The sequence below is a fragment of the Stenella coeruleoalba genome (genome assembly GCF_951394435.1).
Source record: "Stenella coeruleoalba genome assembly, chromosome: 20".
NCBI classification, from domain to species: Eukaryota; Metazoa; Chordata; class Mammalia; order Artiodactyla; family Delphinidae; genus Stenella; species Stenella coeruleoalba.
The window spans coordinates 27,833,045-27,849,906 of record NC_137166.1 but is presented as its reverse complement, the minus strand read 5'-3'; the positions used below and the strand labels follow the sequence as shown (position 1 = coordinate 27,849,906).

Below are 16,862 nucleotides of genomic sequence, written 5' to 3'. Positions count from 1 at the left end.
CTTAGCCACGTCCTAACTATAAGTCTGGAGGCTTCTGAGTTAAGAGATCAGACTCTGGAGCCACTTGGGATAAATCTTAGTTCTACCACTTAGCAGCTGTGTGACCTTGGACAAGTGACTTAACCTCTCTGTGTTTCAATTCCTCATCTGTAAAATGGGAATAATAGTGAGACCTACCCTTTAGGGTTATTGTGAGGATTGAATGAGTTAATATATATAAAGTGCTTGGAAAGGCCCTGGCTTATTTGAGTGTTGTATCAGTTGTTTATTATTACTGTTATTATTATCTCCCCCGGTAGCCTTGAGCTCTGTGTGTCTCTCTCAGCCTTGGGTTAGTTCCTCTACATGTCTTACTTCACCTTTGGTCGTGGCCTCTGAATCGGTCCACTGCCTCTGGCTAGGCCTCCTCCAATCATCCCACAGCACCTGGAGGGGTCTTCCCAACACACACATCTGAATGTGGTACTCCGTTGCTCAAAGCCCTTCGGGGGCTCCCAATTACCCTCAGGATAAAGTCCAAATTCCTTGGCCTGGTCTTCTCCCTCAGAGTCTGATCTGGCTGTCACCTCCCGCCATATTCCTCCTCACTCCCCCCACCCCACTCCACACACACACCACCCTCACACCAAGTATATACACACCACATACCACCCACCCACACACACAGCACACGTGCGCACAAATCCAGCCACAAGGGATCTTTGTTCACCAAACACGCACTGCCTGATGAAGCTTCCCTGCTTCTGCGCACTCAGCCTGACGTTTTCTTCCCTACCTTTTCTGAGATCAAATTCTCCTAATCCTTTAAGACCCAGCTCAAATGTCAGCCCCTCCTGGACACCTCTGGTGGCCCCTGTCCTATGAGAGGGAGCGGCCCCGTGGTGCTGTGCTGGGCCCTCTTCTCAGCCCGTCTGTCTGTGAGACAGTGTCCCGAGGCCTGTCTGCCGGCCACACGGGGCCAGGCAGTGGGAGGGCAGGGCCACAGCAAGAATCCCAGTCCCTCCTGCCCCCGAGGGAGCCTGAACTAGGGTGGTACTGGAGACTAGGGAAGCGGTCATGGGTTTGGGGTGTGGAGTCAGGCTGACTTGGATTGAAACCCGAATCTGTCCCTACTTCTTACCAGCTGTGTGTCATCGGGTTGGCCACTTTCTCCGTCTGTAGGTGATGCTTTTGGGGTTCAGTGAGATACTACATGTAAGGCAGGCAGTCCTGCGTGCTCACATGGCGCACCCAGAGGCTGGCCCAGGGCCTGCCGTATAGTCAGGGCTCAGTAAATGACTGACTCCTCGCACCTTCTTGGGAGGTGTCTTTCCAAAGAGAAGAGAAGCTCCCAGAGCAGGGGTTGCATCTTTGGCCTTTTCTCAGGCCTTCGCACTCAGTGGAGGCTCCCCCATGTGTCCTGGCAGTCCCAACAGGCCTCGCCCAAACTCTGACCCTTGCCCTCTGCCCTCAGGCTGAGCGAGTGCAGCTTCGGGCCAGAGCACGTGCCCAGACTGGCCACTGGCCTGAGCCAGGCCCTGCGACTGACGGAGCTCACGTGAGTGACCAGGCCCCGCCCGTGGGGGCAGCTGAGGGGTGGAGAGTCCCTGCCAGAACCTCTCTGGTAACTGACCTCTGTCTGCAGGCTGACCCAGTGCTTCCTGGGCCTGGAGCAGCTAACCATCCTCCTGGGTCTGCTAAAGTGGCCGGCAGGGCTTCTCACTCTCAGGTATCGCCTGCCCGTGACCCTGGGAGGGGGCCGTGGTGGGAATGGGGGGCAGAGGTGGGCTCTGAAGTATGGGTCCCCCCGAGGTCATGGTCTTAGCCGTTTCCTGCGTCCAGAGCCCTGCCACCTGCCTGTAGGACCACCCTGCCCATTAGTCCCAGAAACCCGCTCAGGCACAGAGAAGCCTCCCTCCCCAAGGTGGGGCCTATGTTTGGAGACTTCAGAAAAAGAGGAAACTGAAAAGGACACCGAGCCGAGGTCAGAAATAACATGTAACAAATATCATGTTTGTATGTTCACTGCGATCATTTTAAAACTTTGAGAAAAACAGAAGATTCCAAAAAGTAGAAAAACAATTCTGAAAACTCATTTTCTCATCACCTAGTTCTGACAGTTGTTCCTGGTTTTCCATATTTGCCTCGAATTTTTACTTTTTAGCTGAAGTGTCTTAAAGTAAGTTATAGATCTCATAAAATATCACTCCAAAATATTTCACCACAAGTCTTTAAAAAATAAGGACAGTTTCTACACAATCACAGTTGAATTAGAACACCTACAAAAATCAGTAGCAATTCCTTAGTGTCAGGTATTACCCAGTCCAATCTCAAATTCCCCGCTCTCCCCAGATGGGACGGCTGGCTCTTTGGATCCAGGATCCCGTCCAGGTCCCCATTTGCATGGAGTGGTGATGGCTGTTCGGACTCTTAATGGGTGAACCGTGGACAAAATCGGTCCCCTGTGCTGTAGACCGTCCCACTTTCTGGCTCTGTCTGGTGCTTCCTTGTGATGTCATTGAGTTTGTTCCTCTAACCCCTGACTCTCCTGGAACTGGAAAGGCTCCATGGGATTTGTGTCTAAAAATGCCTACTTCATGGCCAATACTGTGCACTTGTCAACTCAGCCCACGATGAGGCACATAGAGTCTGGTTGTTCCCCAACATGACATTTTTAAAAATTGTGGTAGAATACACATAACATAAGATTTACCATCTTAACCATTTTTAAGTGCACAGTTCAGTAGTGTTAAGTACATTCACATTGCTGTGTAACCGAAACTTTTCACGCAAAACTGAAACTCAGTACCCGTTAACCGCCCCCCCGTTTTCCCCTCCCCCCGGTCCCTGGCTTTCTACTCACCTTTCTACTCTGTTTCTGTGGATCTCACTCCTCTAGGTGCCTCCTGCAAGCGGAATCATACAGTATTTGTCTTTTTGGGATGGGCTTATTTCACTCAGCATAATATTCTCGGGGTTCATCCTTGTTGTACCATGTTATAGAATTTCCCTTCCTACTTAAGGCTGAATGATATTGCACTGTGTGTACACACCACATTTACTTTAGCCATTCATCCATCAGTGGACATTTGGGTTGCTTCCACCTTTTGGCTATTTTGAATAATGCTGCTACAAACGTAGGTGTACAAATATCTCTATATCTCAGCTTTCAATTCTTTGGTGTAGAATCGCTAGATCACCCCAAATAGCATTTTAAAATAAAACTTGTCTTACTCTAAAAATAATGTGTACTCTTCATAGAAATTTGTGGAAAGCCCAGAAGAACGTAAGAAGAAAATAGTACTTTGAAAAAAAAATTCAACATAACTTTAGAAGCAGCAATGTTTTAAACAGCTCTCTTTTTTCCTGCTTCTAAATTAATTCATACAGGGACTTCCCTGGCAGTCCAGTGGTTAAGACTTCGCCTTCCAATGCATGGGGCGTGGGTTTAATCCCTGGTCGGGGAGCTAAGATCCCACGTGCCTTGTGGCCAAAAAACCAGAACAGAACATAAACAGAAGCAATATTGTAACAAATGCAATAAAGACTTTTAAATAATGGTTCACATCCAAAAAAATCTTTAAATTAATGCATACACATTGTAGAAAGTTCAGAAAATACTGAAAACTAAAGAAGAAATAAAATAAAAACACTTCAAGAGAATTCTACAATTGAAACAATCACCATTAACATTTAATATATTTTTCTCACAGCTCTGTCTCCCTGTTCCTCACCATATGTGTTTTTCCCTTTCCATATATATTTTTCCTTTTTTAAATACAAAATTGGGATCATGTTTCATATACAGTTTTCTTTCCTTATCTTTGCAACGTGACGTTATGTAGACCTTTCCTTAAACCTAAAAATATTGTTTAAAAAAATAATATTTTCCCTTTGGATGGTTGTATAACTGTTAGAACAAGGATGATGTTAATTTTCTGTTTTATGCTTATGCCTAATTTTAAATTTTATTGTTTTTAAAATCAGCAAAACCCAGAAAGCCTCTAGGCAGCCCCCTTGGCACTTTCCTCCCCGCCCCCACTAACCCTAGGCGACCTTCGTCTGTGTCCACCTCTGTGACAGGGTGGAGGAGCCGTGGGTGGGCAAAGCCGGGGTGCTCACGCTGCTAGAAGTCTGTGCCCAAGCCTCAGGCAACATCACTGAAATAAGGTAAGTCCAGGGAGGAGTTCTTCATCTTTTCATGACCGTTGGGACCATCCGTCATCTAGACATTGGTCTCTTGTCCTGTGGGGTAATAGCTGCATCCCTAGTGAGTTCTCTGGGTCCCCAAGACGGCAGGAGCTCCTGGGGCATATGTGAGGGGCTACACATACTTGCTGGGACTTGTGCAGTAGGCAAGCCGCAGGACCAGAGAGAGGGAGGCAGCCCCAGGTTCAAGACAAAGAGCTGTTAGATCCCAGACAGACACTGCTGGAAGTCCATGCTGCTTGTCTGGAAGGGGCCTCTGGTGACAGTAACACACACCATGGCTCTGTGACCAGAGGTGCCAGGACCCCATGGACTAGCTAAGAGCAAAGGCGCTGGTGTCTCACTGACCTATGTCCAGATCCCCACTGGGTCTGGGAGCTCAGTCCGCTGAGCAGCCCCAGTCCCAGCACAGCCGATACGGGAAAGCTGCTGTGGGCCTCACGCTGGCTACCCCTTCCCTCCTCAGCATCTCCGAGACCCAGCAGCAGCTCTGTATCCAGCTGGAATTTCCCCATCAGGAGAACGCAGAAGCCATGACCCTCAGGTGAGACCCAGTACCTGGGGCCCCAAGAGAGAGGCTGGTGATGGAGGGAGGGGGAGAGGGGGGTACTGCTGCTTCTGACCAATAATTCTCATGCCCCTGCTCAGAGTCCTTTGATGCCCAAAGTCTCTACATGGCCTGTGAGATCTAGCCCAACCTACCTCTTCATGCTATCTATCCCTACCCCAAACCCCAGTCTAGGCTCCAGCTAAGCTTCCAGTACCTTAAACACCACCTTGCTCTCTTTGACCTCAGGGCCTTTGCACAGGCTGTTTCCTGCCCAGAATATTCTCTCCTCCCTCTCCTTCTTCATCCTTCTTCACCTGGCTAACTCGACCTCATCCTTCAGGTCTCAGTTTAAATGCCACCATCTCAGGGAGGCCCCTCCAACCCACCCAGACTTAGTCAAGTCCTCCCATCCTCCATTCTTACAGATGCCTGGGGTCACAGCTCCTCTAATCCATATAGCACGTTTCTGGAAATTAACATGTCACCTCTTTGGGGGAATGCAGCCCTGCAAGTATACATTGTGAGGACTAGACCATACCTGGATCTCAACCCCAACTCACTTCCTTGGCTGGGTCTCCTTGTGCAGTGAACAACCTGCACAGCCATACCAGCTGCCCCATCCTGACCTCTCCTTCACAGTACTTCCCATGATTGATTAGTAAATTGGTGGACTTTATTTGATTAGCATTTATTTACCACTGTAAGAAACGCTCCTTGCAGGTAGGGACTGAGTCCCTGGTACTGAGCCAGGTGTTTAGAAGCTGCTGCCTCCCTCTCCACCTCCAGGCTGGCTCACTGTGACCTTGGGACCCACCACAGCCTTCTTGCCAGGCAGCTGATGGAGACCTGCGCCCGGCTGCGGCAGCTCAGGTCAGCAGCCTGAAACGCTGTCTGGGGCCCTGTGTTCTCTGATTGACCCCAGTGCCCGCTCCAGGCCATAGGTGAGAGGCTGGCCAGTGCAGGATGGAGATGAGCAGAGTGTGGGGCTGTGCCAGCATTCTTGCTTCCCTCTGCAGGAGAGAATCACACCTGGCCAGTGGGGGAGAGCCCCAGGGTGGCAGAGGGGAGCCCTGCCCCACTGGGAGCTCTTGGGTGGGCCTTTCCCCTCTCTTGGCCTCCCCATCTTTGTGTGATGTTTGATCCCTGAGGTGTGTCCAGCCTGAAATCCTCTGGAATATGCTTGGACCTTTTCAGCTTGTCCGAGGTGAACCTCTGTGAAGCCAGTGCTCTGCTGCTACAAAGCCTCCTGCTGTCCCTCTCTGAGCTGAAGCACTTCCGGTATGCAGACAAGACTTTCACTCAGGGCCTCCCCCACCCTCCCCGCCCCCTGCAGCTCAGCCCCGCCCCCACACTTCCTGTTCTCCCCAACCCTGCGCTCAAAGGAGCTCTGTGTCCCCATCCCGTGGGCTGGGACCACGCATGACCCTGGAGATGATGCCAGGGTTCACGGTCATCTACATGGCCATGTGGCATGAAGGTGATTCCCTTTTGAATGCTCTTTCTTTTTCTTCTCTTTATTATTTGGAAATAATTGCAAACTAATAGAAAAGTTACGAGAAGACTGAGAAGCTCCATATGCCATTTTCCCGGATTAACCCTTTGTCAGTTTTTCACATTTGCTCTTTTCTCCCCTTCCTCCTTCCTCACCCCTCCCCTCTCTTCTCCACCCCCCCTTTCTTGTTCTGAACCATTTGAAAGTAAGTTGTATAATTATGCCCCTTCGCCCCTTAATATTTCAGTGAATTTCCTAAGAACAAGAACATTCTCTCCCCTAATCCAGTAAAAGTATGAAATTCAGGCAGTTTAACATTGATATCCTACTATTATCTAAGCTACAGTTTATATTCCAATTTTGCCAATTGTCCCAATAATGTTTATTGCATTTTTTTTTTCAGTCCTGGATTCCATCCAGGATCACACACTGGGTTCAGTTGTCATCTCTCTTTAGTCTCCTTCAGTTTGGAATGTGTCCTCAGCCCCTCTTTGTGTTTCACGCTGTCATGACATTTACATGGCAGGTATTTTGTAGAATGCCCTCTGCTTGGCTTTCTCTGCTGTTTCCTCATGCTTAGATTTAGGTTCTGCATTTGGGGCAGGAATATCACAGAGGTGCTGCTGTGTTCATCTCAGTGTGTCACATCGGGAGGCACACGATGCCTACTTGTCCCCTTACTGGGGATGTTAACTGTGATCTCCTGGTTAAGGTGGTGTCTGCCAGGTTTCTTCACTTGCAAAGCTACTGTTTTTCCCTTTGTAATTAACCAGTTATCTGGTAGGAAGATACCTTAAGATGATGTAAATATCCCGGTCTTCCTCAAACTTTCACCCATGAACTTTAGCATCCATTGATAATTCTTGCCTGAATCAAATATCAAGGATGATGGTTGCAAAGTGGAGCTTTTGTAACTCTCAGTTCTCTTTTAATTCAACCGATCACATCAGGGGGAAGGTCTCCTTTTGGTACTAATATATCTTTAACACCCTCTCCAATACTTGTTACATTTTCTGTTTAAATAAAGATGCAGAGCTCATGGTAAATGACAGTAACTAGCTAGACTTCACAGTGATGCCTGATTATGACAGACATTGTGAAGTTGCTACCTGAATGATTGTGGTTTAAACAAGTATTCAACTAGTCCATGTTCCTGCCTCCAAGCTATGTCTTGACTTAAAGATTCCCTGATGGGAGAGATTTATGAAGGGAAGGAAGGTCCCCTCCCACTGCCTCCCAGGAACCATTCCCCACCCCACCTCCTTGCCCTCTGCCATCAGCATCCAGAGCTCCCAAGACCCAGAGCTCCTACCTGACCTGCCTCCCTTCGGCCCTTTGACCCCCACCAGGCTGACCTCCAGCTGTGTGAGCTCCAGTGCGCTAGCCCACCTGACATCTGGTCTAAGCCGCTGTCACCACCTGGAGGAACTGGAGTGAGTTGTGGGGTGGAAGGGTCCGGGAGGGGATGGCCCAGCAAAGGCAAAGGGTGGGGAGGACAGTTGTGCCTTTGGTTAAAGTAGGTGGTGGGACTTCAGCCTATCGCTTTTCTCCCTGATGAAGCCCAGCAACTCTGGGTGTGGCTTGGGGAAGGCTGAGCACTGGGTTCTTGGTCCCAACTTTATCACTCACTCAGAGTGACCTTGGGCGAATAACTGTGCCTCTCTAGACTTGGACAGCCTCATCTGTAAAATGGGGCTCATCGTCCTTCTCTGCCTAGAGCGGCTCTGGGTGTTGGGTAGAGAGAGAGCTAAGGGACAGAAGGGATCATTGCGTGTGTGTGTGTGTGTGTGTGTGTGTGTGTGTCACTTGTCCCTGGCTTCCTCTGGTGCAGCCCTCATCCAGGGCATCCTTTCTCAGCTGGGTCAGCTGTGACTGCAGTGCCCACCTCCTCGGGGACCCCAGAGCCTGACCCTGTGCAGCCTGGATAGGAAGGGTGGTCTGGGATCTGTGGACCCAGAGCCAGCCTCCTGGGGGGACTGGGGTGGTAAGGGGAGCTGATTTGACAGCTCAGTTCCAGGGGCTGGGCAGGCTTGTCTAACCCTCACCTCATGCTTGGTCCCCTCCAGCTTGTCTAACAATCAACTTGGCGAGGAGGGTACCAAGGTGCTGACAGGGGCCCTTGAGGGCAAGCGCCGGCTGAAGAGGCTTGAGTAAGTGGTGGTGGTTAATGGCGGTGAGAGCGGGGGAGTTGGGGGCATGTCTAAGAACCTTTGCATCTCTAGTGAACACCACTGTCAATCTCCTGGATGGACTCAGGTGAGCTGAATGCCCTCCCTTTTCCTTCCTTACCTGGCTCTGGGTGTTATCAAAATGCTTGATCATAAGAAACAGAATACTCAGTCAAAGCAACCCAACCCAGAAATGTATTAACTCGTGCCACAGAAAATAATAAGGCAACTGATTTCAGGCTTGGCTGGATCCAGGTTCTCTATTTGTTCCCCCTCCTCCCTCCTTCCCTCCCTCTCTCTCCCTCCCTTCCCCTCCCTCTCTCCTCCCCACTCCCCATCTCTTTACTTCATCCTCAGGCAGGCTCTTCCTGCAGCTGCAGGTTCACTTTCTACCAGCACCTTTTTCCCTGTACCTACAACACAAGTCCCTAGAATAAGTCTCACTGGACTAGCCCAGGTCACATGCCCACCCCTAAACCAATCACTGTGGCTCTAAGCACACGATAATCTGATTGGCCAGATCTGGGTCACATGCCCATCCAATTATCTGGACTGAGTCAGGGGTGGTATTTCAGGGGACTATTAACACAAGACAGGGAGACGAACTTTGGGCAGGAAAAATACCCATGGATGACCACTGCCATGTGCCTACAATCGTTTCCTTAGTAACTGGCAACTTTTACTCTCACCTATAATTTGGAGTCACCAAATTCTCAGAAACGGTGGAAACAGCCTCAGTCTAAAGGACGGGTCCCCATCCTGCACAGACGCGACAGTATCGAGACAGAACACTTGACAAGGCATCTTCTGCTTTTAATCTCTAAGTTTATCCGTTGACCCAAAATACACACGAATTATAAAAAGTTCCATCATCATAGAAATATGTAACAACGAACATGAAATCCCTGGCAATGACACCCCCTGGGAAAACTTCTGTAAATGAGCAGTTTGTGAGTTTTCCTCCAGATTTTTTGGACACATTTTTTTTTTTTTTTTTTTTTTTGCGGTACGCTGGCCTCTCACCGTTGTGGCCTCTCCCGTTGCGGAGCACAGGCTCCGGACGCGCAGGCTCAGCGGCCATGGCTCACGGGCTCAGCCGCTCCGCGGCATGTGGGATCTTCCCGGACCAGGGCACGAACCCGCGTCCCCTGCATGGACAGGCGGACTCTCAACCACTGCGCCACCAGGGAAGCCCTGGACACATTTTTGAATACAGTTTAAAAGCAGCTCTCTGACTTTTTGCCCCTTAACAATGAATGCAATTCTACCACTTCGTCCCTCTTTGCATATCCTGGCAGGGGTCAGGGGGTGGTATTAGGGAGACCTTTGACCAGAGGGTCCACTGTCTTCCCACTGAGATGTTTCTTTGGCTTCCCCCCATGTGCCTGCACCTCTGCTCAGCCTCCCTTTCTTCTGGAAGCTTTTATTTGGGGTGGAGTTGGAGGCCCAATGAGGTCATCCATTGGCTCATTCATGCATTTAACATATATGTGTGTTCACCTGGGCACCCAGGCCAGAGCCAGGAGCTGGAAGTGCTTCAGAGAACAGGACATGCGGGATCTTAGTTCCCTGACCAGGGATCGAACCCATGCCCCCCGCATTGGGAGCACAGAGTCCTAACCACTGGACCGCCAGGGAAGTCCCAATGATTCCTTTCTGTCTGAAGGAAAGGGATGGATCTTCACTCCCCAGAGGCCTCTTCCAGTTTCAGATCTGTCGTTTCTGAGTGTCTCCTCTCCAACAAGCAGCTCCCCTCAGATCCAGCCAACTTTTCCCACCTGTCCCTCTGGGTGAAATGGTTAGGGGTGTAGGTGCTAGTTAACAGCCACACCACCTGGGTTCAACTCCTGGCACAGTAACCAACTGTCCCAGTTGAGCTGGGACAGAAAGTCCCGCATCCTGGAAATCTCCTCAGTTCCAGGCAAACCAGGACGGTTGTCACCTCTGGGTTGTACCTCAGTGTGTGAGCTTAGGCGAGGTACTCAACCTCTCTCTGTCTTCTTCCTCATCTTAACTCTGGGGATAACAGCTGGACCTACCCCCTCAGTGGCTGTGAGGATTAAATGAGATCACACACATGAAGCACTCAGAACAGAGCCTGGTACAGAATTCACACTCTACAAGTATTGGCTGCTGTTATTCTTATTACTGTTATTATTATTATTCCTCTCTCCTGCCCAAGGTGGGGCCATAAGGAGCATGGTCCATGGGTAACACATGGTTGGGCCCAGGAATGGGAATCCTACAGCCTTGGGTTCTGTTCCTGATGCTGCCACTTTCTGTGTGTGACTGCTGGGCCTCAGTGTGCCTCATCTGTAAAATGGGGATAACTATAACATATCATCTCTAAATGGCCCTTAGCATGTGCTTAGTATGTGGTCACTATGATGACTGATCAGTAGTCTGGGTCTAGTGTGATTCAGAATACAGAACTGCTGCCTGGATGGCTGTAATCATTCTTACAGAGAAAACAGCATTTGGATTTCCCAGTGCAGTTTTGTTTGTACCGTTTTGGGGTTTTTTTTTACACTGTGTGGATGTAAGTGGCTGTCTTGGAGATCACTGGGCATTGCTGAGCGCTCAAGGTCTGCGTCAGGGACCCAAGCCCAGTATGCCAAGTCCTCCTGTGGCCTCCTCTCCTCCAGCCTCAGCCACCTCCCGCTGGGCGCCTCTACCCTGGCTGCACTCACTCAAGGACTAAGCCACATGACCCTCCTGCAGAGCCTCCGGTGAGTAACCAAGTGACCCCATAGGAGTACTTCCAAGTTCTGCTGGGACCACCCATCTAGGGAAACACTGGGGCACCTCCCTGAGAACCCTCTGTGGCTCCTGTCCTCGGCACCTTCCTATAACCCTCCCAGGTCGGTGTCACAGCTCTTGCCTTTTACTGCCACCAGCTTCCTCTGCGCTACACAAGTGACCTGAAGGAGCTGAGCCCAAGTCCTAGGACAACCCTTCATGTGCACAAATTCATCCTCTGTTCTTGTTCATGTTTCTGATTCACGGTTGTGGGTTGCCTAGATTCTGCATTTCAAGCTCCCAGGTGATGCCAGTTCTGGGGGCCACAGACCACACTTTGAGTAGCGATGGTCCAGCCTCAGAGCTGATGACCTTGATATTCTGCCCTTGTGCCCCTGGCCACTTTGAGAAACAAATAGCACACGTTCTTTTCATGTGATTTTTCAAAATATGAAATACTGTGACTCTAAACAAACGTAAGCAATGACACAAAGCATTGTTTTGTTTTTATCCAAGTCCCCGTCCCCCACTCTGGCAGGGTAGAGCATGTAGGAGATGAGCTCAGAGAGTTTGGGGGACCAGCTCATTTCACCCCAAATTAATTTACCGAAAGGCAGTTCCCTAAAAATTAATTTGCAAAACGTAAGGCAACAAAACAAACAACCCTCAGACTAATACCTCTGCATCAGCTGTTCTGTTTCGTTTGTCTCTTCCCCCCATTCACAGAGGCAGGGTGTGGTCAAGTGCAGAAAAGACCATAAATAGACTGGGTTTAAGGAAAAGCCCACTATTTTTATAGATTAGAACAGGATGAGTTGTGAGAGACACATGAAACTGACATTCAGCCGGGCTGGCCTGAAGATCCCTGACATAGGGGCAGAGGCAAAGCCTGGCCGAACCAAAAAAATGTGGCCACTGCTCCAGGCCAATGGCTCTGGCCTTTCATTTCCACCTTGCCTGTGAGGCCCTGGGGGTCTTTGGCCCATCACCTCCTCCCTGGGCCTCCGAATTCTCCTCTGGGTATTAGGTACCGTCTGCCCACCTTGCCCATCCCCCTCCCTCGGACGTTTTGTGACTGACATATGAGTTCCTGGAAGTGTAAAGGCTTTGCAAACTGTGGAGTTCTTAGCACTGCACTTGCAAATGCCTTTACTCCTGAGTAAGGCTTCTTGGCCCTGCTTCTCCAGTCTGAGAGCTGCCACCAGCTTAAAGGAGCTAGGGTGAGTTGCCTGTCCCTCCCCCAGACCCAAGACAGCTTTGGCAGGGGAAGGTGACAGAAGCAAGGGGCTCCTGGAGGACACTCCTCACTTCCTAGTGTCGTCACCTTCACCCACTTATATACTGCATCACCCCAGACCCAGAACCTCGGGAAACCCAAAGACAGGATATGAGAGTGTTGATTGCAGCAAGAAGGATTCAGGTCAGACACCAGGGAGAACATCCTAAACAGAAGACAAGAGTTTGGAGTCCTCACCCAACATAGGGCGAGAGGACTTTATCACTGTGGCTGAGGCCTTTCTCTAGACGTTGGCCTCCTCTTCTGGGATGAGGACACAGACAGGATGAGATGGGTGGCAGGCTGATGGTTGCAATTCCCCTGCTGTTCTCTCCCCAAGCTTGAGCCACAACCAGATTGGAGACACCGGTGCCCAGAACTTAGCTGCTGTCTTGCCGGGACTGCCTGAGCTCAGGAAGCTAGAGTGAGTGGCCAGCCCTCCTGACGGGTCCTCAGCAGCTACACCACGGTCCAGGGAGACTCTAGCTCCCCCCGCCCGCAACCTCAGTGTCCAGGCCCTGGGGCTGGTTACCTCCTGGAACTGTTGATCTGGGGACCTTGAGCCAGCCCAGCCCCTGCTCTTCCCTGGGCCTCTCCGTCCCATCAGGCTGGGACAGCGTGTGGCGAGAGTGCTGTCTCTTAGGGCCCTAGCAGATGTGGTGGCGTTGGTGGGGGACGGGGGAGTCAAGGGTCTGACGTCTGCCCCTCCTCAGCCTCTCAGCAAATGGCATCGGCCCGGCAGGGGGAGCACGGTTGGCGGAGTGTCTCCTGCTTTGCAGGCACCTAGAGGAGCTGATGTGAGTGTCTGCCCGGGTGGGCTGCCCTCTGTGTCCCCGCAGGCCACCTGGCCCTTGGGTCCCCCAGTGGGCACAGGGCAGGGGTATGGAGCAGGCCAACCTGGTGCTCAATTTCATCCCCTCTCCTCTTCCAGGCTCGGCTACAATGCCCTGGGAGACCCCACAGCCCTGGGGCTGGCCAGGGGCCTGCCCCGGCACCTGAGGGTCCTGCAGTGAGTGGCCCCCTGCCCGCGGTGTGTGCAGGGTTAGCGGGAGGGGTTCCCCAAGGAGCACTAGGGGACCGAGACTCCCATCGGCTGAGCTGCCCTGCCTTAGGGGAAACCGTGGCGTGTGCTGGGGCTGGCTGCCCCTCCCCCACCTGCTTCTCCCCTGCCTCTGGAGCCTGGGGCAGGGAGATCAGGAGACCCAGCCTTGTCCTGGCTCTGCCACCAGCCCCCTGTGGGCCCTTGGCCAAGCCCCTGCCCCTTCTGAGTCTCAGTTTCCTCATAGCTCAGCGTACCCTGTGAGCCAGTCTCCGAGGGGGAGTGGGGAAGTGTCAGCAAAGGGCTATGCAGGAGAAAAGCGACCTGCCACTTTACAGTTTATGTCCATGGTCTCATCTGAGCCCTGTGAGGCCGGGATTTCTACTTGCTCCATTTTCCAGGCAAGGGAACTAAAGCCCGGAGAGGTGTGGAAAGCTTACCCTATGAATACATCAAGGAGCCAGGCCTCAAACTTGGGATCTCAGACCCCAAAGCCAGGGCCCTTGATACCCACCCAGGTCCTATGTTGGGGGGGAGAGGGGTTAGGGTGGCAGTTACCCAGAGACTGTCAAAGGTCTGGCAGTGCAGCCTGAGACAAGGCTCAGGGTGGGGGGATCTAGCCCCCCCAGTTCCCATACCTGGTCCCCCAGGCTCCCCTCACCCCTTCCCTTTCCTCAGCCTGACATCCAGCCATCTTGGCCCAGAGGGAGCACTGAGCCTGGGCCAGGCCCTGGATGGATGCCCACACATGGAAGAGATCAGGTGAGTAGAGGCCGCGGAGCCTGGGCAGGGGGCCAGGCCCGGGGGGTGGTCTGGGGCTTCCTCTCACAGGTGTCTCCCCTGCCCTGCAGCTTGGCAGAGAACAACCTGGCCGGAGGGGTCCCACATTTCCGTCTGGGGCTCCCACTGCTCCGGCAGATCAAGTAAGTAGCCTCCTCTGACTACCCGGGGAGCTGGGGTGCTGTAGGGGGCAGTCCTTCCCTGGCTGAGCCTGATACCTGGGAAGGCTTTTGAAGTGACAGAGGCCTCAGGTATGGGGGGAGCCTGGAACTAAAAAAAGAGGGGGCACTTTCCTAAGACTCCCAGCCTGCCCCAGATGCTGGCCACTCCGCTTCCTCCTGCTGTGATTGCCGGGTGTGGAGACGGCCACTAGGCTGAGGGTGCCCCTGACTCAGATACCTCCCTCCCATCCCCTTCTCCGTCTCCGTCTCCATCTCCAGCCTGGTGTCGTGTGAGATTGACAACCAGACTGCCAAGCCCCTCACTGCCAGCTTCGTCCTCTGCCCGGCCCTGGAAGAAATCATGTGAGTGCCTGGGAGAGCCCTGAGCTGGGCAAAGTGGGCACCTGGGGGCCTGGTTCCTTCCTCCCTGGAGGTCTTCCCATCTTGTACAGGGAAGGTCATTCTTTCTCAAAGCTCCTCTCGAGGAAGTTTTAACACTTGAGCTGCGAGTGTTGTTTGTCTAAGCCATTCACCCTTTCCTGCCCATTTCCCCATCTGTGGAGGGTGAGAGGGGCAGTGGACCAGATGGAGATGGTTAGGACCATTTCCCGATTGTCCCTTTGGGAAGCGTCTGGATAGACTACCTCACTGGGTTTATGGAGCCTTGATTTACGAACCAGCTGTTGGTAGTGAGGAGTGGCTGAAAGCAGCAGGCCCCCCGACCTGCCCACTGGCCAGGCCCACCTCCCTCTTGGCCATCAGAGGTGCTCAGACCTTGGGGCCTGGCAGTACTGCCTCAGGGATAAACTAGATTGCCAGGACTAGCCTGGGACCCTGAGCATGATGGAAGAAAATGGGATTTCCTTAAGTCCAGGACACAAGGGATTACAAGATTTTAGGTTTGCATCCTGAAGATTTTAATTCTTCTCATTACTTTACACCAAAGAGAAAGTCTCAGATCAGGGCTAACTCACCAAACACTGGTGATTATCCCTTTTTAGCCAGCAGGGGGCAGACCACAGGGTTAGCGCCTTAGGAAGGACGCAGGTTCCAGCCAGAAGTTAATACCATTGTTTGCACTGTATTTATCCTTGTAACTACCTTCTACTTAGGGTCCTTAACACAAGTCTTTCATTGATAGCAGTGATAAATGTTTCCTAAGATCAGTTTCTTAAAGTGAAAAAAAAAGAGGGGACAGAGGACTGATTTAAAGAAAAGTATGAAACAAATAATACAGGCGGTACATGGATGTAGCAAAGTCAGGATGGAGGCGTACGCACGGTGGAAGTTTGGATCATGATGTTTCCACAGACCTCGTGTTCTGAACTCTCAGGACAGCCAGCTCCTAAGCTGTCTGGGTTCTGAGGGATGACCGGCTCGGGAATGGGGTGGGGAGGTAGGAAGGAGCCTCCCGTGCCTTGTAAAGCCTTCAGGGAGGGCCCGCAGGACCCCGTGGCGCTCCCCCATCCCCGTGGCCCCCAGCCCTCCCCACCTGCCCCCTGTCTCTACCCTCACTGCTCTCCTGCCACTGACATTGGCACCCCTACCCTGCAGGCTGTCCTGGAATCTGCTCGGGGATGAGGCAGCTGCTGAACTGGCCCGGGTCCTGCCGCAGATGGGCCGGCTGAAGAGAATGGAGTATGAGGGGCACATCCGGGGAAGCCAGAAGGGGGTGGGGAGGACCAGAGGGGGACCCGTGTCCTGGGGAAAGCCAAGAGTCCACTGGGTCAGGCCCCTAACTCCCAGGAAGCCCTCCTGGATTTGCTCACTCCGGTGCACTCCAAGCCCCTGTCAAGCTTAGCTCTCCCTGGGTCCCAGCCTTCCGCCTTCCCGCTGCACTGCTGAATGTTGAGTTCTCTAAGCACATGTGTGGGGAGCCTCTGTTCCCCCCGCCCAACTTGGCACAGGGAAGGGACACAGGGAATCACCCCTCCGGCCGCCTCCTCCCCATCTCACCATCTCACGTCAGTCTCTTTCCCCTTCCTCCGCCATCCGTCGGGAAGCCTGGAGAAGAATCGGATCACAGCTTATGGAGCCTGGCTTCTGGCTGAAGGGCTGGCGCAGGGGTCTGGCATCCAAGTCATTCGGTAACAGGACTTGCAGGGGCAGGGATGGTTGGGGCTGGGGTGAGCACACCAACCTCTACAATGTAAAGGCACCTCCTATAGGAGAAGGCAGGACCTGGGTCGGGAATTATCCAAAGAGACTTGGACCGCACCCTCAGGGATTTGGCAGCAAGCCGGCCTGGATCAAATCCCAGCGCTGCCAGTTGCCGATTGCGTGACTTTGCATCAGTAACTCAAGCTCTCTGAACCTCAGTTTCCTCCTTTGTAAAATGGAGGTAGTGATAGTATCTACCTCAGAGAGGTGCTCTGCAGAGTAAATGATTATATAAAGCACTGAGCGCAATGCCGGGCACATAGTAAGCACTTAAAATGGTAGCTGTCATCAGGACCACCACATCCAGTT

The 16,862-nt window shown here is 52.1% G+C and overlaps 1 protein-coding gene across 5 annotated transcripts in view; it reads left to right on the top strand.

Moving 5' to 3' along the window:
• The window catches only part of NLRC5 (NLR family CARD domain containing 5), a 95,506-nt gene that overhangs the window by 76,621 nt on the left and 2,023 nt on the right, over positions 1–16,862 (top strand). For 3 of the 5 annotated variants that reach the window (XM_079906715.1, XM_079906716.1, XM_079906718.1), the window contains 17 exons: positions 1,454–1,537; positions 1,625–1,708; positions 4,063–4,149; positions 4,655–4,732; positions 5,525–5,608; positions 5,933–6,016; positions 7,580–7,663; positions 8,297–8,380; positions 11,044–11,127; positions 12,754–12,837; positions 13,127–13,210; positions 13,345–13,422; positions 14,131–14,214; positions 14,304–14,375; positions 14,673–14,756; positions 15,948–16,031; positions 16,397–16,480. In XM_079906715.1, the coding sequence (XP_079762841.1) occupies positions 1,454–1,537; positions 1,625–1,708; positions 4,063–4,149; positions 4,655–4,732; positions 5,525–5,608; positions 5,933–6,016; positions 7,580–7,663; positions 8,297–8,380; positions 11,044–11,127; positions 12,754–12,837; positions 13,127–13,210; positions 13,345–13,422; positions 14,131–14,214; positions 14,304–14,375; positions 14,673–14,756; positions 15,948–16,031; positions 16,397–16,480 (1,407 nt within the window). Of the gene's footprint in view, positions 1–1,453; positions 1,538–1,624; positions 1,709–4,030; positions 4,150–4,654; positions 4,733–5,524; positions 5,609–5,932; positions 6,017–7,579; positions 7,664–8,296; positions 8,381–11,043; positions 11,128–12,753; positions 12,838–13,126; positions 13,211–13,344; positions 13,423–14,130; positions 14,215–14,303; positions 14,376–14,672; positions 14,757–15,947; positions 16,032–16,396; positions 16,481–16,862 lie in introns of those variants that run through there. The other 2 variants (XM_079906717.1, XR_013825212.1) reach the window with 2 other exon arrangements.